We start from the raw sequence: 22,838 nt of genomic DNA, 5'->3' as shown, positions 1-22,838 counted from the left end.
ATTTCATGGGTTGCAGCAATTCTAGCTGTTTTCAAAGTTGAAACAGTATACATTTTTTGGAAAGAGCACTAGAATAATAAATCTCCCTGTCCCTTGAGTGTTGCTATGACCAGAAAACGCAGTGCAAAATATGAAAAAAAAGTATTATAAAGTGCACATATCAGGAGATCGGTTTCAATGTATCAAAAAAGGGCATCTACAGTGGGGTAAACATAAGCTAGAGCTATCATTAAATAACAGAAACCCTAGGAAGCCTATTTCCTTCATTTCAGAGCAGCTAGGCCCAATTTCACAGGCTACATTGTGGCTGAATGGGAAGAAATTGGGAAAAAATGTGAAATCGATTGCGTGGATTGCAGTTCTATTTTATTTTACTCTCTTTCTGTCATTTTACAGTGTTATGCAGCGTTAGAGTCAATTTCCAGCCTGCACTGTGTTGAAAAAAAAAGAATGCAAAAAGAGTGGTTAGGCTCTTGTCTTCCATATTTCAACACATAGACACTGTTTGCAACAGGGTATAGACATCACTACAGTGGTCCTGCATCGTTATCAGTGATGATATTGTTGTTTCATTGATGTCTCCCTAATGGTCTCAGTTCCATTTAAATCCCCATCATTGGTGTCCATCAAGATTTGATCATTGTGGATGAATAAAATATTGGGAGAGATACATGACAGATGGTGTCACAATGTTTACAGTAAAGTGTAGTGTACCCATCCAAATAACAACAACTTTTTTGAGGATTAAAACAAATCAATTGTTTATCTTCAGTTCTGAAACTGAATATTCCTTCCCTTGTTTTAATGCACTCCACACAGGAATGTTTAGTCATCAAATTAACTGAAAACACTCCAGTGTCAATGACTTGTTATATTTATTGGACACAAATTGTTCTGTTAAACAATAATGCACTCTCACATGCTGGTGAAATTAATCTAATAGCACCGGCAGTATATAAATTCTAATTAAGAAGAATAGAGATTAAATAACACAACATGTTAATATATGGAAATTACAATGGCAATTGCATGGCTTCTAAACAGCAATTACCCTGTTTCTCTTGACTGCAGTTGGCACCTCATGTGGTGAATGTCAAGAGGCCTAAAGCAATGCGCCACACTCTATTGTGACTGAGAGCACAAATACAAATGAATTACCTTAATGAATTATTTTATTAATTACTGAAAGGGCACCATTGACTGGTTATTGTTGACAACATGATCGAAAAATATGGACTCCTCAGCATCCACAAGATCACACAGAAAATGTAAATACAATATTTCCTGTGATGCAATGGGGTGGCTTAGATCATACAGTTACCAAGGGGCACCATTTTTTGTGCAGGTTTTGTCTTTACAATTAATTTTGTAGGCTTGTCAAGAACATTTGTCTTTGTAGTATAGGGCTTTATTCTTACATGATAGGCTACACGTTGAACACTTCATTGCTCGTTGCTTACATTGCATTTTGCCTTTCACTCATTTCTCGATTCTAAGGATCTTTGTGATTCCATCACCACCCTGGACGCCTTTGAGTGTGGACGAAATGATTCAGTGTTATGTTCATATAAAAAAAATAAAAATAAACTATGGTATTATTGGCAAGTAGACAAGATGTACATATTGGTTCCTCCATTTCCTATACATGTTTTTTTTTGTTGTAATCATGTCTTGTTTAGTGGCCGCTGTGGTAAATAGCTGTTTCCTACGTCTTAGTTCAGGAGAATTCTATTGGCCCTGAAGGCTGCTTTCTCTGGCGATTGGCTGTCGCCTGTTTCCGGGGCTCTGTACTACTGATGACGTTTCTCGGTTTGCTTTGAGACAGACTGGGGAGAATGGCTGCCAGTGGAGGTTAGAGACTCTTGATTGTTTGTGTTCACGTTTTAAACTTATTTAACGCATTTTAAAGTTGTCAAGTTCGCATTTCATGGCCTATAAGAGCTACTTTTACACTCCGGCTAAAGTTGTTTACAGTGACGGGCATTTCTTTTGGCATAACAAGTCCAGCTCTAAAACGAGTGGCTCATCAAAAAGTGTGGTGTGTGTGTGTGTGTAGCATTGAAGCTGGTCTAGCCAGCTAGGCTAGCTACAGCTGAGTGTGTAAACAATTGTGTTGCTACGACTGGTGGCCTTGTTATGTTAGCTAATAACTAGTTGGTAAGCTTTAAAAGCTTTCAGGGCATTTAACGTCGGCAAGCAGTAACGCTAGTTATTCCAGGCTTTGTTGTAAGAATAGGACTGTAGGTAGTTAGCAATACCAGCTTATCTAGCTAGCTTATGTTAGCCAGAAAAGCTAAGCATAATGTCTCGTTCTGGCAGCAGTTTAGCTTGATAGCAAGTACAATTCGATGTAGACATGACATGAACCAAAATAGTGTAAGAGGTTTGACTGTAGCTACACATCTCTGGTTTAGCCGGTTGTGGTAGGGAGGCTTAAACTGGCCGAAGTCATTGACCAGCGTCAAAGCGAACTGATTGCTTATTTTAGCTAGCTTGCTTCTAACGTTTCTACCACTGCCACAAACGGCTAGCTAGCTTAGGCTACTCCAGCAGCGAGTTTCTTCTAATCCCCAGAGCCTCTCCAGAGCCTCGTTTCGGACTGGTCTTTGTTCTGTCAACTAGTCTTGCACAAGTCGTGCTAGAAGTGATTCCAATGCCTCACAGAGATTCAATTAAATAAATGCCAAGTGTTGCATTAGCTACGTTTTCAACTATTGGAATACAATTCAAATATTAGAATGCATAATAAACATGTGACACGAAACATGTGCTTAGTCAGTTTAAAGAACCCCCACGTGTATTTCAGCATAATCACTCAACACATTTTGTCAGTCATTTAAAAATAAGGCCACATTCAGTCTGTTAATCAAGTGTTATTGATTAACTCTATTTGAACAGGCATTGTCTCTTACATTGTGTGTCTAGACAATGTATTAAGCTGTTTTAAGTTATTGTTTAATCCAACATAACTTCAAGATGTAATAGCTGTTTTTCTTTTTGTATGTTTGTTCCACAGACGTAGGCAAGCTGTTACAAATACAGAATGGGACTCCTGCGAACACATACTACAACGGCGTAGACACCGTTCATGCCTGTAACGTCCTTCAGCAGCTCAAAGCCTTGTATGATGAAGCACAGCTCACAGACATTGTCGTAGAAGTGGACCATGGCAAGACTTTCTCCTGTCACAGAAATGTCCTTGCTGCAATCAGCCCTTACTTTAGGTGGGTATTCTGATGTGTTTTAGGGACTCTTAATCGGTGGTTGCTCGAACAGTATCAAATGGAGTCAAAAGGATGACAATAGCACAATTTCTTTATCTGTGCTGATGCATAGCTCTCAAGTCTCTCTTCTGCAATCTGCAATTGGGGCGTCATAACAGGATTTATACTGTGTGGCAGTCAAAGTAAAAAGGAGATAAGAATAACATTGTTTATTATTTTTAGTTGCATTTTCACTTGTATGTGACAACCAGTACTGCTTCATTGTAATACCATCGAGACTTTTAACTGCACTTTTATAACTATACTGTTTTTTCTTTTGCTGTCCCAGGTCCATGTTCACCAGTGGCCTTACAGAGAGCAGCCAGACAGAGGTGAGGATCGTCGGTGTGGAGTCAGAGTCCATGCACCTGGTCTTGGACTATGCCTACACGTCCAGAGTCACGCTGTCCGAGTCCAACGTCCAGGCCCTGTTCACGGCAGCCAGCATTTTCCAGATCCCAGCCCTACAGGACCAGTGTGCCCAGTTCATGATCAGCCGCCTAGACCCCCAGAACTGCATTGGTGTTTACATGTTTGCAGATGCCTACGGCCACCAGGAGCTGAGGGAGCGCTCCCAGGACTACATCCGCAAGAAGGTAGGTTTTGGCCTTCTATGTCACTGTTCTGCAGTACCTAGCTATTTTTGGTCAGGGCTTTGATTCAGGGCTTTATCTCAGTGGTGGTAAATATGGTCTTGTTGGAGGTAGCCAATGTAAGTAACATAGGCATAGGCACTAAGCAGTAGATGCTATATTTATAATATTAGGATTGCCTTCAATGTCTGGGTGTCTTGTTGAGCAATCTGTATAATAACAATTTGTAAACTTGGTCAAATACTGGTGAAAGCTGATTTGATGTGCTGTTGTAGTTCCTGTGCGTGTCGCGGGAGCAGGAGTTCCTCCAACTCACAAAGGAGCAGCTGGTCAGCATCCTGAACAACGATGACCTGAACGTGGAGAAGGAGGAGCACGTGTACGAGAGCATCGTGCGCTGGCTGGAGTACGACTGCCCCCGCCGGGAAGCCCACCTGGTCGAAGTCTTCGCCCAGTGCATCCGCCTGCCTCTCCTCGACGAGACTTTCCTCAGCTGCATCCCGCCGACCTTTGCCTGTGCCCTCTCCCTCTCCGTAGACCCTGCCGAGGCCAAGACCCGCCTCAATGGCACTAACGGCTGCCCCCAGCGCCTGGGGATGACTGCCTCTGAGATGGTCATCTGCTTCGACGCTGCGCACAAACACTCAGGGAAGAAGCAGACTGTTCCCTGCCTAGACACCCTAGTGGGGAAGGTCTTTAAGCTCTGCAAGCCCCCCAATGACCTCCGGGAGGTGGGCATCCTGGTGTCATCGGAGAACGACATCTTTATCGCCGGGGGCTACCGGCCGAGCAACAGTGAGGTGTCTATTGACCACAGGGCGGAGAGCGACTTCTGGCAGTACGAGCATGCAGGGAACCGATGGCTGGCGCGGGCACCCATGCTGCGGGCCAGGATTGGCTGCAGGCTGGTGCACTGCTGTGGCAAGCTCTATGCTCTGGGGGGGCGGGTGTATGAGGGGGACGGGCGGAACGCGCTGAAGTCAGTGGAGTGTTATGACGCCAGGGACAACTGCTGGACCGCAGTCAGCCCCATGCCTGTGGCCATGGAGTTTCACAGTGCTGTGGAGTACAAAGACCGCATCTACATTCTCCAAAGTGAGTGGGGATGTTATAGAGAAGAGCTGTGAAGTCATTTTGTTTAATACCCCTGAAAAATACAAAGATGGTAAAAAAATAGGAAGGGTGGAAGAGAACATAGGAAAATTGGCCCTGAACTAGCTTACAACTTACTACGCATCCCTGTCACAAATTAGTGCAATTTGATAGAACATACTTACTGCAGTGAGGTTTATAATACAATGTAACTATGTGGTGCTTGTTTTCCACAGGTGAATACTTCTTCTGCTTCGACCCTCGCAAGGACTACTGGGGCCACCTGGTCCCAATGAGTGTCCCCCGGAGCCAGGGCCTGGCTGCCTTACACAAGAACTGCATCTACTACATTGCAGGCATCTGCAGGAATCACCAGCGCACCTTCACCGTGGAGGTCTACGACATTGAGCAGAACACCTGGACCCGCAAGAGGGACCTGCCCTTTGACCAGGCCACAAGCCCCTACATAAAGGCTCTACTGCTCCAGGGCAAGCTGCACCTGTTCGTCCGAGCCACGCAGGTCATGGTGGAAGAGCATGTGTTCCGCACCAGTCGCAAGAACTCCCTCTACCAGTATGATGACGAGGCGGACATGTGGACCAAAGTCTATGAAACGCCTGACCGCCTCTGGGACCTGGGTCGCCATTTTGAGTGTGTGGTGGCCAAACTGTATCCCCAGTGTCTCCAGAAAGTGCTCTGATAGGAGGGGGGTTGTTGTGGTGTATTGTGAACCCAATCTTGAAAGAGGAGGGAGAGTGTGTGTGGTCTTGCCTGCCTTGTGCCTGGTGCTGTCCTGGGTTTGCACCGTGAGGACCGTTGTCGGTTTAGTCTTAAAGCATTCAAACTTACGCTGAACACGATCAAATGTGGGGGTGCTTTTAAAGATTTGCAGTATTTTCATTTTTTCTCCAGCACCAAATACCCACAATGCTTGTTTTACAGTACAATGAATCATAAGTGCAATTATCATCTTGTTTTTGAGCCATTTTGTTTCATATTATCTTAAAAGCATATATAGGTAACAATTTTTGCAATTGATTGGCATGCAGTCGGGGGATCAGTAAATTAAATGCCCTCTAGAAATGGACATGCTACATGTCAGCATAAAGTGAAAATTATATATAAATAACTATATAGACTATATATTCATACGGGTAAGATGAGCGATGTTGCTCATTGGTAGGTTGTTAGCTCAGATTGAGGGGAGTTGTGTGTCTTTGTTTGACCTTTTTATTGATTTCTATGCTCATTGCTCCCCACAGTAAGTTTGTTTATGGAAATGTTTAATAGTTGGTATGAAGTGTGCGAGTGATTTAGATTAATTAGGTATTATTGCCATATTTGGTAGGTTGGTATGAAGCCATTTTATGAAACACAGAGGCCTACCTCCCCTGAGAGGGAGTTTCTTGTGTCAACCAATATGCTATCCGGCTTCAGAACAGTCTTTTCAGTTTAAATTTTAAATTTGTTGCTTGTTGTGATCACTGCAATGGAGTCATGTGTAGCTACCCACTCAAGATTTGGCATCCATTTTGTTGCAACAAGTGTCACATGCCAAGACAACTGAAGTGAAGTAGTATTCAGTCTCCACATTGGAGATATAAGAATGGCATCCGTGTGTGTGTGTGTGGCCAAGATAAGTAAGAAATTCTAACCAGCTAACCGTTTTGCTTCAGGAGCAACCCAATGCAAGGAGTGATAAGGAGTGAAGGGACATTGTTCAGGCCGATGCATTGATTTGGCCAAAGTGTGGACATTTCACTCAGAGTTGTATGTTCTGTTTATGTTTCTGAACATCTGATTACGTTCTACTTCAGAAAAAAAAAGGGTTTGGAATAAATAGTCTGTCTTAAATGCCAACATGCATTTAAGACGTTTTTTTTTTTTTTTTGGTTGATCCGAAAAGTTAATAAAGTTTCTGGTAGCAATAACTAATGAAACTGTGATACTATTAGGTATACCCTAGTGGATGTGCATTAACTATTGTTTTCAAGCTTAATTTGGGTACTCACCATTGGCTCAGTTTCAGATGTGTGGCTGCCATACAGTTGTAGAGGAGTAGGGATATATCTATTTTTCTCTGCAGGTCTTGGTATGTTATTTAGAGCAGATCCCTGGATGTCATTGTGCCTATTGGTTGATGGGAGCATCAGATATGTCCTGTGTGTTTGTCCTAGTGGAAGATAAGGCAGTGTCTCAGAAGTCTTACTCATCATTGCACTGAATCACTCTCCACTTCAACAGTCCTTAACTGCAAACTTACAGAGCACCCTCCTGGAAAGAGCTACAGTGGAGTGTGTGTGTGTGGCTCAACATGTGTGCATACACTCTACTTTTCCACATGAATCCATCTATACATACTATCACTTGGAGAAAAAAGAGAGAACTTGGTGCTACTTTTTGACAATCTTGTTAAGAATAAGTAATACAGCCATTGAGTGATGTTCCTTGTTGAACTGCAACAATTTCAATGACATGTCAATAATGTCTTCATATGCAGGTTCTGGTGTCATTGCACTACATATTACCCTTTACTTTATCTCATATTTAAAGAGGCGTTCCTCAGTCAATCAACCACAAAGCAATCTTGGGAAATTGGAAAGTTCTGTCTTCACAGAATTTGACACGGAGAGTAATATGAGAACCTGCATTCTGTATGTGGAGGTGTGGACATGATAAACTTTTGCAAGAAGGACTGCAGATCATTTGGCTGTCATTAGACCTGTCCAGAGCAGTGTCCTCCCCAAGCTCTCACGAGTGAGGAAGGAGAAAGGGGGTTTGCCCAAATGCCTAACAACTCAGCCACATGGGAACCAGGAATGGACAACTCTCAGGATTTCTATTCATACACAGTACTGTATTTAAATGTTTTGTTGTATGTGTAATATACTGTAATATAAGTTTGCTGTACTTGCACAGTTTTTTTTAAACTTTTGTTTCATTTTTATAACTTGAAAAATAGATGTGATTTCTTTTGTTATTTTCCATGGGTGTGTTTTAATATTGTCTTTATCCACTTAAGTTGTGGTGAGGTAACTGCTCTGATCACACTATTTTGTTTCTCAGTAGTTTTGCTTTACCATAACTTCCTCAATAACTTATAATAAGCATTACAGCTAAGTAACTACAATGTTACATTGAATCTCTGACACACCAGTCATGTTAAATACACCAAGCTTATACAAGTATCAATCAATCAGTGTGCATTGTGTGTAGAGCTGTTGGTCTTGAGCAGCCATACCAGCTCACCAGAGTCAAGTATGCGTCCATCTTGGTTAGGTACAACCATTGAGTTCTTCCTACACGTTATTTCTTTTTTTTGTTGGCTTGTTTGTCTGTTTTATGATTTGGGGAATAGTGGTGGTTGAGCTCAACTGTGAAATTCACATTGCACATAATTTGAGAATAAAACCTTAAAGTTTAATTTGTCTGATTTGTTTTAGACGTTGGATTGAGTTTGTGTAGAATTGCACACATTGTTCCTTGTAGTCGAACATCTTGTACCTTCTCATTTTCATCACATATTTACATTACTGCCTGACTGGCTCTAATACATCAGGCTTTTACTTAGACCTGTCTGTAACTAGGCGTATTACTTTTCACATTTAGATAAGCCGATCACAGATAAGGGGTTAGCGTAGCGTCGTGGGGGGGGACTGTTAGCTTCAAAGGTAGCAGACGGAAAACTCGTTCAGATGATCCACAACAGGTACAAATCTATCATGATTGTTGACAATCTGACCTCACCAAGAACATAGGCCTATTTGACCCTTTTGAGCAGGTGTGTAGGGATTTCGTAACATCTGCAGTAACAACTTTCCTGACATTCCAGTAGCCCAATCGCGGCAACACGTGACCAAGCGTCAGTAGAGTAAATACCCGGTACTTTTGTGTCTCAAAAACTTTCTTGGGGAAACTGAACGTTGAAGTGCTGAGCTTCCGTAAGGTAAGTTCTTTCAAACGAATGAATTATTTCTCACACTTAATGCGCGTCTAGTTTTCTTCACATTCTGAAGGGAGTGAAATGTCCAAAAGCCATTGATAATACACACGCAAACCAAAGTTCGTAAATTGAGGTTATGAAACAAACTCTGGCAATTCAATCATGAGATAATTTAGCGAATGAGCTACATTTGCAATTGAAAACTCGCTACCTTGTGCAGGAATTTCCGTACAATAATTTACTGTAACATTCCATGCTTGCTTTAAGACAGTATTGACTGAAGGCTTGACTCTTTGTCACTTACCAGAACACGTAGGCTACCTCGCACGTTTTTACTATGGTACTAACGTTGAATATGTCACAGCACCAGAACGTATATAATTTTTTCATTATATCATGTTTCTTCCTGTTGTTTTGCCATGGGTGTTTGATAATACGTACCATAATGTCAGCAATTGCATCACTCTCATTAGGCTACCCAGTATTGCAAGAATGTTAAATTGTAATACAAAAAGTGAATATAAAATATGAATATGCCTGTATCCTATAAAAACAGTGTTTATATATTATGCCGATAATAAGGGTCTCTTTTTACATGATTTTTAAACGTTTTCAATTTGCCTACACATTTTCCAAAGTGCTGCAGTCTTCCTGGCCTGGAAACTTTGGTCCTCTGTGAATATGGTTATGACTGCAGGCTGATTGCCACATGCTATTAGAACTTTCAGGTTGTTACAAGGATAGCCTAAACACAATGTCACATTAAGGGCTCTCATAGCCTATAGGAGCAATATCAAGTGTGTGTGTGTGTGTGTGTGTGTGTGTGTGTGTGTGTGTGTGTGTGTGTTATATTTGAATTAATAGATCTATTTGAGAAATTATCATAATCAAATCACAACCATGAATAAAATCATTGAGGTTGACACAAAGTCAAATACTTAATTTAATCACACAGTGTTACAAAAACACTTTGATACAGAGTGTGAAAGTCCATCACCTGTTTCACAGTCAAATTAAAATGTCCTCTCCTCTCTTGACAGAACCATGCCCCCTGCACGAGCAACTGCTTTGGACTACACCCCTCCGGATGGGGGCTGGGGCTGGGCTGTGGTGCTTGGGGCCTTCATCTCTATTGGCTTCTCCTACGCGTTCCCTAAAGCCCTCACCGTCTTTTTCAGTGAAATACAGGGGCACTTCCATGTCTCCTTCAGTGAGATTGCATGGATGTCCTCAATCATGCTGGCTGCAATGTACGCTGGAGGTGAGTAGACCGCACATTGCACAGAGGATATAGTGAAAATACCTTTTTAATGAAGTGTTATATTTGTCCTTTAACCCCAAGATCTCCATCTTTTCTGTGTTTATTAGTGAGTGTTACTAAACTATTCCAGAACAATGAATAGTAGTACTGTGTTCAAATGACCACAACACTCTTAAGAAGTAAAAATAAATTGCCCCAATATATTTTTATTTTTATTTTTTATGTTACCATGATTTCTGTTCTGAAATTACATGTTTTATAGATCAAAGACCAACAGTGCAGCCTAAACTTGAGTTGATCAAGTTGTTAGGATAAGCAGCTTGCTGTCTCTCTCCATACTGAAGAAAAGAGACCCTTTTGTTTTGCTTCCAATGAGTTTTGACAAAGCAGCATCTTTCATCTTGAAAAGCTGTAGATATCAGGATATTGAATTAACATGACTCCTAGAGTAGTGGCTGCATCTAACTGTTTAGTGTTAGGCTTCCTAATGAAGGGTTGAAATGGGTTGTTCACATGCTTCTGCACCTGACATGAATTTGGGTGTTAAAACAACCTCACTCTTTCACTTAAAGGGTTGGTTTGGGATTGTATAACCATCTGTGTTCTACTCTTACCAGCAGTTCTGTTGATCGATGTTGATCAACGTACTATTGAGGCGAAAAAAACCCTGCTTGCATTTCACATTCTCCCTCATCTACCCGGTCAAAGAAGTGCTGCACATGGCTTAGAAGAAGCCTGTAAAAAAATGTAGTACAGATTTTTCCTAATTGATTATGAGTCCAGTTACAGGTACTAGAGTACGCTACAAAACGACCAGTGGTCACTCATTGTCAATGGAAGTTGCCGACTTGACAAGACTTAGGACGATACGACCCTTGGTGACGTTGTTCTGGCTGCCGATGCAACTAGCCAGAATAGGATCCAGGGGGGAAAATAAATAAATTAAAAAATAATAATAAAAAATATTTTCTTATATATTATTATTATTATTATTATTATTATTATTATTATTATTATTATTATATTATTTATTTTTCCCTAGGTGATAACCAATCAGAGGATGGAAAAAGGTACACCTCCTAACATTTCCTGAATGGTATACAACCATACTTTAGTTCCACTGCATACTTTGCTTCCTACTGTTTTGGTAGAAAGGTGGCAGAATGCTAGCTGGCTAAAGTTTACCACAGGTTGTGGCATGTAAATTATCTAATAAGTCAGGAAACAATGTAAATGCAACCCTCTTGTCTAAGGGCTTGTTAAAATGAGTAGAGTAGAAATGCCCACGAGCGATCACACAGTAATGCGTACCTCAACAGAAAAAATAAATTCCAGGCCAAAGTAAAGGATTGCACGTTAATTTGACTTTAAAGTGATGGTATTCAAAATCTAATTAGCTTCAATGGACTGCCACAGCTTTATTATTAGTTGTATGTGTTGTGTGGTTTATTTGGGTGCTTTTTGGACAGACCGGACTTGTAGCCCTGTGTACTTGCAGTAGCATTGTGGCTTAGAAAATGCTATTCTTTGAAGGCGCTCCATATGAGTGACAGCACAGACAGGTTCCAAAATAGTACCCATCGATCGGCAGCACTGCTGATAAGTAGAATACATATGGTTACAAATTCCAGAACCCACCCTTTAAGAGAAGGGCCAGTGGGGCCACCGTAGGGGATTCACCTCAGGACAATAACACAATGCTCCAGGACAGTCAGTTGGAAAAACGTTGTTCTTTCTCTCTGCTTGAGCATTTGTATATTCGTAACAACTGTCCGTCTGTGCACTGCAAGGCTTAATGGGGCTTGGAGTAATACATTGCCAACAGGAGTGTGGTGTGTCACAACAGACAAACAGTCTGAGAAATCAGGAGTGACTCGTTTGATATGGATGTTTGGATTCACCTCACTCTGGCTTGGTTGTAGTAATGGCATTCTTAAGGGACCATGAATGACTCATTAGATGACAGCGATATTATAACAGAAGGTTCCAATTGAACTTTTCAAGTAAATCCATCAGTGGGCTGCAAGGTTACAGGATGACAGGGTGCCTGACTCACCTGCGGTCCCCAGCACAGAGAACGCAGCCTGTGAAATATCCCCACGCACAGTAGCAGAGGCACAGGGCTTTATCATATTGTCCTTGGCTCAGCTTCTGCAATGTCACCCAGTGGAAGAAAAGACAGGGGGAATATATCAGTGGTGGGTTCAGCACATTTGGGCCTCACACCAGAGCCCTATGGGAGACATGTGACAGCATTTTCAGAGGACCTATGACTTACGGAGCCAGAGTGATAAAGTTATAATAGGAGAGGGAAATTGTGATGATGCCTGGGATGCCACCCCAAAGTGACACAAGCAGTAGGAGGACATGATCTATATGCACCACTACATGTATAACCTAGGCATGCCTTACTCACTTACTTTGTTGTATTTACCATACAGCACAATGGCTAAGGGCACCTCTCAGGTATTTACTGTGAAAATATCTGTCAATGTGACCAAACATCATATTCCAACAACTGTAGTGCAAAAGGAAATAGTTAATGATTAACAAGTCTGTCTCTTCCTTCAAGCAGTTTACAGACTATTGACACACATTTAGTTTATATAAATAGGCAACAGTCAGAATTATTTGTTTAGAATTGTTTGCTGTCTTAAAGACCTCTAGTAGGCGTGGACCTGTGGGAGGTGATAAATTGGATTTACTATAAAAAACAAATATTGTTTCTGGTCTTTTCCTGCAACTGAAAATGATCTTTCAGAGAATTGTAGTCCTGCCTTGAACCTGTGAAGTATACAGCAAGCAGATTAAAATGATGATTAAAAGGGAGGGCATGTACCAAGGCCTGCATAACAAGGTCATTGTCCTGCTATTTTTACCAGACCATTGAAATTAAATGTGGGTTACATCTTGCTCAACTGTTAAGCTGCAAGTAACTGCAAGTCCTTATGATCTGCATAATTCCTGATCTTGGTAAATAAACAAGAACAATTCAAAACATTTATTTGTGTGTAATCAACTTGAACAATGGATTTTGAGTGGGGGGGGAAAAACCATACATGCTATTAGTTATTTGTCATATGGAAAAATGAATCATCGGCCGTAAACATGCTCTCAAATGTATAATCTTCTTATTGTTTACTAGGAATTATCACCTGCCTTGCAGATTCCCATTCCAGCACTGCTTTGAAAGGCAGCATGTGAAGATTTCAATAATTGTGACAGCCTACATATTTGTTTGATTGATGCTCCCCAGTTTTGTCTTAAATTAATTAGGGAGGGGTGATTTACTATTCAAATGGTCTGATTCTAGCAGGGAGGAGCAGTGGGTTTAGTGTACTGTAGTGCAGAGGGACTGTTCTGCAATTCTTACAAGCAGGATTATGAATGAAGGTTAGAAAGTCATAGAATATATTAAAAGGTATTCAATTGCTGATTGATCACCTAGAACATTTGGTACAGGGACATTATCAGAAGACATTGTAATAAGTCACTGACCTGCTTTGCTAATGTAGGAGTGCACAATTTTCTAACATCACTCACTTCTTAACCATTTGTGGCACATGTTTTTTTACGCTATTGATAATTTTAAATGGGTCAGCCTAGAGACGAACATCAAGTTGTTTGAGTACTGTGTATTTAAATGGCTGTTTGCAAATATCTAGTCTTAGATAAAAAATGGGGATTGTCATTATGTGTATAAATATGTGTCTCTCTCTCTCTCTCTCTCTGCAGGACCTGTGAGCAGTATACTGGTCAATCGCTTTGGATGCCGGCCTGTGGTCATGGTTGGCGGAGTGATGTGTGGAGTTGCTATGGTAACTGCCTCTTTTGGCAATTCCATTATGCATCTGTACATATGCGTAGGAGTCATTGGAGGTACCCACCCATTTTATGTATTTATTTAATGTACCTGCCAAATCATATTCTCACTGAATTTTCCACCAGCCTATAATGAACTGCATGAAGTTTAGGAAAGAAAAGTAAACGTTTCAGCACTCTTAAGAGACCAATTATAAATGTTTGATCATTATTAGCCAGAATGAGTTAACTTCAGCATGTTTTGAATTTTATTCCTCTTAAACACAGTGCAGTTGCTAGATTAGGCAAAACAACACAATTAGTTAGACCATATTGTCCTCAGAACAGACATCTGGGACCAACACTAATCAGAGCCCAGCCCGGTGGGATCCCTGCTATCGTGTATCTGTGTGTATTTGCAGTAAAGTGTGAATGAATGAACCAGTATGTCTGAGGATTGTGGTGTCTCAGACTTGTTTACCCTAGTGCTGGCCATCTCTCTCCCAACCTTGGGCTTGCTCCTCTGGGGGTCGAGGTGCACATCCTCCTTGGGTCTCTCTGGCTCTAGCTATGGTTCCCCAAGCTGGGCTGATGTGCTGTCTGCCTGGACCCAGGGAGTCTCACCCAGCCTGTGGGCCGGTGTCGGAGCATTTGGGAGCACTGGGGAGACGGCATGGGGACAGTAATTAAGACAATACTTTTCCAGTTCCCAGAGAGCACGGCCTACTGCGACCCCCCGTGTACTCTCCTGTAGGCTCCTGCACGTGTCCCCTCGCGGGAGCCCCCACCCCACCCGGCGAGACTCATTATCTAGCCACAGGCTGGCATGGAGGATTAATAGGGGCAGGAAGTAGTTATGAGGCCAAGTGTGTAACCTGGAGGCGTGCGTGTACCTTGCCCTGGTCCCCAGTGCCCTGGCCCACTGACGCACGCCAACAAACGCCATCCACTCACACTACACACACACACACACACGGATATGACTACTCATCCCAAGCATCCACTGAGCTTAGAGACAGAAGTTGAGATTCAGAAGGCCTTGTAAATGCAGCTCCCAGACCTCAAGTTTATTCTCCCTCTGCACCCTATTTAAGGGTCACTAGCAAGCACTGCAGTACTCATTTCTAATCAAAACGTTTGTCAATGAAGTTGAAAAAGAACCTAGATCTCCTATGTAGCTGGGACGTCTACCTTGAATCTGATCTGTGTTTGAGTTAAGCCCCTTTCAATGAGAGCTATTTTCATCCCCGACTTACCAAAATAAGGCTTTTGAAGTGTGTGTGTGTGTGTGTGGGGGGGGGGGGGGTGGGGGGGGGGGGGGGGGGGGGGGGGGGGGGGGGGGGGGGATTGTGATCCAGAGACGTTTAACAAACGTTAGAATGATGGAATGAAGCGGTGGAGCCAGCTACCTGGTGCTCTTCATCTTAAAGTGAAGTCTCATTTAGAGACTAAGATGCTCATTTACAGGGTGAAACGCTATTAAATTGGATTTTTGGGAACGGAGGTGGTAGTGAATGAATTATCCGGAGTCTCTAATTTATTACCATTTAAATGGAGAAATCATTTCTGCAATTATTCCAGCTTCCCGTAATGAGATTTTATGTGAAATGTGAAATGAGATAGAACCTTAATGTGCGCAATAGGGTAGGTTTGGTCTTAATTTAATCCTGCCAGTACCACCAGGCGGTTAAATTCAGGATGTATCCCCTGCAGATGAAACTTGGGTACGTGACTTTTCTTCTTCCTCCCCTATTATCCACAGGATTTGGACTCTCCTTTAACCTCCAGCCCTCCCTAACCATCATTGGGAAGTACTTCCAGGTCAAGAGGCCTATAGCCAATGGGCTGGCCATGGCGGGAAGTCCGGTCTTCCTCTGCATTCTGGCGCCTGTGAACCAGCTCCTGCTTGACCACTTTGGCTGGAGGGGCAGTTTCTGCATCCTTGGGGCTCTGCTGTTGAATTGCTGTGTGGCGGGGTCCCTTATGAGGCCCATAGGTGGAAAGCGAAACGGAACCCCAAAGAAACCCACCGGTGATGGAGACGACAAAGTGGTGGAGTTGGTCAACGGAGGCAACACAAAGCTGAAAGGAAGCTGCATGGACAACGTCAACAAGTACCTGGACCTGTCACTCTTCAAGCACAGGGGCTTCATCATCTACATTGTGGGGAACGTGGTGATGTTTTTTGGCTTCTTCGCCCCTGTGGTGTTTTTGTCAACGTACGCCCAGAGCATGGGCATTGATGAATACTCGTCCGCCGCCCTCCTCTCCGTCATGGGCTTCGTGGACATGTTTGCCCGGCCAGGGACAGGGATCCTAGCCAATACCAGGCGGATCAGGCCCAAGATTCAGTACTTCTTCAGCTTCGCCATTACCTTCACGGGCGTGTGCCACCTGCTGTGCCCCCTGGCCAGCGGGTACTCGGGGCTGATGGTCTACACTGGCTTCTTTGCCGTAGGGTTTGGCATGGTGTGCGCCCTGCTGTATGAGAGCCTGATGGATCTGGTGGGACCCCAACGGTTCTCCAGTGCGGTGGGACTGGTCACCATCTTAGAGTGCTGCCCCGTGCTCCTGGGACCACCTGTAGGAGGTAAGACCGACACATACTACTGCACATAGCCTCCCTCCACACAGTCAGTCCTGTAACTATAACCTCCATCCTCCACATAGGCAACATGTACTGTTTTAACATATGCTGCTTTAGGTGCACTTCAGAAAACATCCACTGTTGGAGTATATAGGAAAAGTTGTACTTTAGAATAGGTTTTAGTGAATTAAACAGAAAATGGATTTAGGGCTGAAAAAAAATCAGTATTATTCCCTCTCACTTTACTTCTTGGTCACGGCCTCTGGGCTGCATGGCGTTTGAGCTGAACTGCTTTCCAGGGTGTCATTATTGTAAGACATTCCAGCAGAATTGGATTATCATCGGTGAGCCGGGCTGGCCTAGAGTGCACGGCCAGCCCAGAGAAAAGCAGTAATTGGTCACGGTTATTTACTGCTGTAAATAAGCCGGGTGCGCTCCGGCTTTCAGGGCACGCCCGCTGGAGGATTCGTCCTCCACACAAATTATGGAACATTTTTCAGAGCTAAGAAGCCGTAAGGGTAATGAAGGTCTCTCCGCGCCTCTCTTACCCCCCCCCCCCCCCCCCCCCCATCTCTCTCTCTTTACCAAGTCCCCTCGGCCTTGTGTATGCCACACACTGCCGAAAGATACCGACTGCAACACAGGTCAAGTAGCAATGTTCGGATTATTGTAGAGTAACAGCTACCTTTTCAGTCCACACCATAAACGATATAGCATGGTCAGGCTTTTGACTGGGAACAGACATTTCAGATTAATCCTTTGTACTATTGCTTTTGATACCCTCTCCCACCCCCATAATCGTGTGATGCCAATTAAATAAACATCACACGGTGCTGTCATCTATATCTTCTTATTCATGGTGCACTGTTCCAGCTCCCTCCATGGTTTGGGGATAAGTGTAATCAGAAGGATGGTATTTTCCTCTGTGTTCCCGTGCCATTGCTGGAATTGCTACATCTTTTGAAAGCCCCTGTCTCTCTCAGTGTATTGTCATTTTTGCTCTGCTCATGCTCGCTCTGGGTGTAAACACAGGAGAAATCAGTGAAACAAGTGAAATTCTCCGTTCAGCCTACGAAAACACAAAGAAAGGGACATGGCAAAAAGTCGAATTCACTCTACAAATTGAAGAGTGAGAAAGGAGGGAGTTTTCTTTTCTCCATCCAGACCAGCTGGCAGGTTGAAATGGCATCCCGTTCTCATCCCTCTCGCTCCCTCTCCTCCGCCTCAGCGTTTTAATGAGGTGGAAATGTATAGGCCTCCTGGATCTTTTTGTGCGACCCTGTTCTGAGGTGCTCATTTAATGGGGGTAAATAAGCACCTCCCCGCACGTCAGACGTTCTTCTCACGAGGGCAGAATCTTTACATTTCCCCTTACAAGTCTCCTCGTTATGGCGCCTCTCCACGCCACCACCCCAAACCTTCGGGTCAGCCTAATTAGGAGGAAGTGAGGTAATTGCTGTAATTAGCCTTTTGCTTTCAGTGTTTAATGAATTTCAGTTCAGACTATACTCATTAAAGGCTCGTACCTGGGCCATAATTAAGCCATGAATACATACAAAAAAAGAGGTGACTCTGCCAGATGGACATAATTACCGTTCAACCAATCAAGGGGCTGCCTTAATGAGGGTGATGGTTAGCTGCACACACCCACAGGAGGAAATGCCATCAATCAGACCATGCCCGCATAGCTTGATTAGACTGGTCCGGGCAAAGTGACCCCTCCCAATACATATACATACACACACACACAGAGGCCGACCAACCAACGCATGCCCCCATCATAGTCTTCGCATGAAAGATTCATTAAGACCTTGTTTTAATTGGTTTGCCTAACCTGACAACTGCCCTTCAATTGAACAGCCTACCGGAGTATTTATAGTGATGTAGTCTGTGTTGACCCTGTCTCCTAGACTACTCAATAATAACAGTCTCAGAATAATTGATTGTTAGTTTCTGAAGTTTGCTGGAAATAAATCCATTGCAGAGAAATATACCTGAGAAAAGTTTCCAATGTAGAGAGAACAATCAAAGACCAATTCACAAACAAGCTGAAGTTTATAAAGGCCTATAACATTGGCTAAATCACTTTGTTAGGGTTAGGGTTAGGCTTATTTGAACAACCCATCAATTTAATTTCAGCACCCTCCACACCTGAAGTTGTACTTCCATTGAACTAATGAATGAAAGAGTTGGCTATGAACTGCCCATACATTCTGGCAATGAGCATTCATCTATTTTTTTTTTAAAAGTTGATTCATTCTCTCTTCTTTATAAGCTGATTAAGACGTTCCTACTAACAAGTGATGACAGACAGACAGACAGATTGGCAGACAGACACACTGCACGAGTGAGAAAGCAGGCACTGCAGATCGATCCATGTCTGAGAGACTTGTGGGGGGGGGGGGGGGTAGGAGGAGGAGGAGGAGGAGGAGGGAGGAGAAGAAGAAGAGAGGCTAGACTCAAAGCTGGAGGCTCAAATCTGATATAAACCGCATTTGTCACTTTTCTTCTGAAGCGCAGGCTAGATATTTATCGTTCTCCGAATCGCCACTCTCCTGATTCGTTCTAGTTGCAGCATGCCAAATTGCCTTCCCAGAGATCCATGGCAGGCAAGGCCAGGCGTAATGACTCCATATCATTTCCTACATGCTGTCTCCTCTAGGATTGTCCTCTCTCTCTCTAGCACAGCTTGAGCTGCGCAACCAAACCATACTCCTCTTCCCCCTCCTCACTTTTGTCTCCTGCTGTTGAGAGAAGGATAATAGCATGCCTTCACTCCTCAATACAACCTGTTTATATGACATAATATGGATAGCCATATACTGTGTAAGCAAACAGTCCTGTTGTAGGTAAACTATCTGGATTTTGGTAATCTGTGCGATTGATTTACATTGTACTGATATGATTTTAAGTTTTTTTTTTTTTTAATTGTTGTAATGAAGATGTCAGAAGTACTTTTGGCTCAGGTTAAATATACTCTAATCTCTTCCCAGTGGAAATGCAGTCATGCTGTTGTTGTTGTTGTTGTTGTAACACCCCAGTAATATTGCCCCCTCCCTCTCTCTTTATGTAGGAGCCCTAGTGGACATCACTGGTCACTACAGGTACCTGTACCTCCTGTGTGGAGCAGTGTTGGTGGTCGCAGGACTCTTCCTCTTCGTCATGAACGCATACAACTACAGGCTCCTGGAGAGGGAGAGGCAGGAGGAGATGGGGGGGGTTAGGGACAGCCAGGCCCAGGAGGGGGGCCTGGAGCTGGTGCTGAAAGGGAACGGACAGCCCCAGTTGTCAGCAGCTGAACAAGGACAGTCTGAACCAGAGTCTGCCCAGGGAGACGTAACCAACGAACCAATGCACAAGTAGACACTGAATCAAGTGTCACTGAAAGCTGTGATCCCACCGTGAACGAGCATTCTTGTGTCTATTTGTCACTATACATGCCTCATACCTCAATACCGAAAATAGACACTTATTCAATCAGAACGGGCACATTAGTTGTCGGGGATATTCCCTCATTACCCATAGAAACCACGTCATTGTTAGCTCTCAGCCATAGGTTCGAGGCTCAAAGCTGTAGGGACCTTTTTAAGGTTGTTGTTTTTTTCAATCATGAAACTGAGTCACTTGTTCGAATCATGCATGTCTGAGCATGATATGTAACCTCAGGGACCCACCTAGTTAAAAGAAATGAGTTCACATTTTGTACTCATGACTGACAAAAAAATGTATGTTTCAGTAGTCTTATGTAATAATGCACTGTTTCAGATATTATTGTACTGCATGTATTATTGTTGTACTGTAATTATGCCTTTGTTTCACTGCCAATAGAGGCTACACTCTACGGGTGTGACAAAGTCTGTTTAACAAAAAAAAAGTATGAATGTATGAAACACATAATGAAGTGTGATGATTATGAAATCTGATGTCAACAATGTCATATCAGATACAATCATAACCATTTAACCATACAGATATCTCAGGCGGAATAGTATATTTGCATGCAGTGTTTTAATAGTATTTGAACTCATTTTTAGTTTGAAACATGGGTTCTTTTTTGTCAGATGAGGTCACATTTCTTAAGATTTTAAACTATTAAGATTGTTTTCAACTATTGATTGTAATGGTGATGGAAGCAATTTGTTTTTAGTCTGTATTTGAAGGACTCAAACAAATTGTTTTATTTCAATTGCGAAATAACAGGCATATCGAATATCTATATAAGAAAATGTAAACATGATAATGGACTATGTATATTAATTGAATAACATATTGATTACAAAGTAGATTTGCTGTACAACATACAGTAATTTACTTGTCTTACTTCTTGACAGTAACTTGATCTAAAATAAAAACTAAATTCAAGTAATGTATATGATTTGTTGTACTCATTTTCACTTCCAGCAGAGGGTCAAATCAAGATCTACCATGCAGCCGTGACTTGTTTTGGCTGTGTCCAATTTTTCACAGCAATTAGAAAGCTGTGGAACAAGTTTGAAAATGTCAGCAGCTAAGGGCGTGACTACCTAATGAAGCAAGGCCTGGATGTTCCAGGCTAGTGCACTGCGCTGCATGCAGTCTCCCCGACTCACATCTCACATTCAAATCACAATCCAATACATTAGACCCCCCCACGTCTCTACACCGACCCCACCCCACCCTGCTAGATCAATCTAGTCCAAGGTCTTAGGACGTGGCAAGGTGGGGGATTCCCCAGAGACCATGGGATGGACGCTGAGTCTGAGAGTCGTTGTTATTATATTTCATATCACCCCCCCCTGTTCCCTCTAGCCTGCTGACCCTCCGCTCCAACCCCTGTGTTTTCCCATAATGCCCTGTGGCCATTGTCTTTCCTATTTGATGTCAGAAAGACTTCCTGGTCTCTGGTGGGTCCACAGAGGTGGCTGGCTGGGTGACCCACCTCTCTCCTCACAGGGTTGCTAGACAACTTCTTTTCTCATTATATAGGATTAAGATCAACTGATGATGTAATACAGGACCTAAAGCTGATTGTCAATGATTAATTTCAGGTTAGGACAAGTACCCTTAAGGCAAATGAAGGTCTTTGTTAAGATGACAATCAAATACAGCACAGAATACTGAAAGCCTACAGGTAGAGTGAATACACAAGAGAATTTTGGTTTGATCCTGAAAATAGGTCTCTTTCCTGACCTTTGTAACTGGGTGAATCAGGCCTATGTGTACAGAAGAAGGTCCATCTGATGAATGTTGAGTTGGCTTGCATAAGAGAAGACCAGGAGCGTGGTGAAACAGATATGTGAACGCCATGGGCTCAAAGAGCACTGTCATCTATCAGCAGGAGAAATTGAATGGGTTGTTTCAGACCTAGAGATTAGATGCCCAGATGTTGTGTAAACTGGAGGTATTGGTTTAGCACACACAACCTCACTCTGTACTCTTCATTACCTTTATGTATTGTAGATGTGATGTTTGGCCATGTGCAATTCCCGCTGGGATGTTCCCTGCGTGCTGGTATTAAGCATAAGCAAGGAAGTTCATCAAAGAGGGCTTAGGTTTGATAAACTACTCTGTTAAATGTCAGAATATGTTTCCCACGTGTAAAGCCTGATATTTTCACCCTGCACAAAATGCCAGATCAATTTACATTTGAGTGCGGAGGAGTGAGGTCAGACCTAACTTCAATTTACACCTAAATAAAACCAACACAATTATATGTATAATTTATTTGAATTTTCTTTTTCAATGCCCTCCAATTAGGGGAGGGTTGGGGCAGGGGGGGGAAAAGGGCCAAGAAATTATGCAAGCAATACTATTGGATAGAACTTAAATTCAATTTACTAATTTCGAAGCTGTAACTAGTAAAAAAGAAAAAGAAAAAAGAAAGTCCCATATTGGAACATGCTGTTTTGTTCTGTATAAGTGACTTGAAAATGACAGAAGAATAACATTACTGACATTCCAACAGTCAAGATCACCATTCAAACAGTACCCACTGTTTGAATGGTGATCTTGTTCCATAACTGTCATTGCAAAGGTCAGGCCCCAGGTGTTGATCTGGTACTGTATTTGAGATTAGTCTCCCATCATTTACATTGCTAATATCTGATGCTTATACACAGACAGATCTCTAAAGCTTCATTCTGAACTCTGAATACCGAATACTGTAGCTTTCAACTTTTCAGAGACAGGAATGTCAGTACAAGTTGGTTCAGTGACAAGCAAACAGTTATATAATTTGTAGACAATTAAACCAAAGGAGGAAATCAATATCATATATTGTAGACTAAAATTACCTTTCTACAACACAGGTTTTTACTTT

At 42.6% G+C, this 22,838-nt stretch overlaps 2 protein-coding genes across 2 annotated transcripts; both read left to right on the top strand.

Moving 5' to 3' along the window:
- The first annotated feature begins 1,833 nt into the window (after window positions 1-1,833).
- Window positions 1,834-8,336, top strand: kbtbd8 (kelch repeat and BTB (POZ) domain containing 8). Its single transcript, XM_083668360.1, has 5 exons — window positions 1,834-1,851; window positions 3,017-3,224; window positions 3,553-3,859; window positions 4,132-4,951; window positions 5,185-8,336. The coding sequence occupies exons 1-5, from the start codon at window positions 1,836-1,838 to the stop codon at window positions 5,646-5,648; spliced, it is 1,815 nt and encodes a 604-aa protein (XP_083524486.1). The 5' UTR covers window positions 1,834-1,835; the 3' UTR covers window positions 5,649-8,336.
- Window positions 8,337-8,847: 511 nt separating this feature from the next.
- On the top strand, window positions 8,848-20,826 carry LOC310803197 (monocarboxylate transporter 2-like). Its single transcript, XM_083667889.1, has 5 exons — window positions 8,848-8,894; window positions 9,932-10,152; window positions 13,888-14,031; window positions 15,716-16,543; window positions 19,614-20,826. Exons 2-5 carry the CDS (start codon window positions 9,936-9,938, stop codon window positions 19,901-19,903), a joined length of 1,479 nt encoding a protein of 492 aa, XP_083524015.1. The 5' UTR covers window positions 8,848-8,894; window positions 9,932-9,935; the 3' UTR covers window positions 19,904-20,826.
- The last annotated feature ends 2,012 nt before the right edge of the window (window positions 20,827-22,838 follow it).

Source organism: Argentina silus, assembly GCF_951799395.1.
Source record: "Argentina silus genome assembly, chromosome: 4".
In the NCBI taxonomy this organism is placed as follows: Eukaryota; Metazoa; Chordata; class Actinopteri; order Argentiniformes; family Argentinidae; genus Argentina; species Argentina silus.
This window is presented reverse-complemented; position numbering and strand designations above follow the sequence as displayed.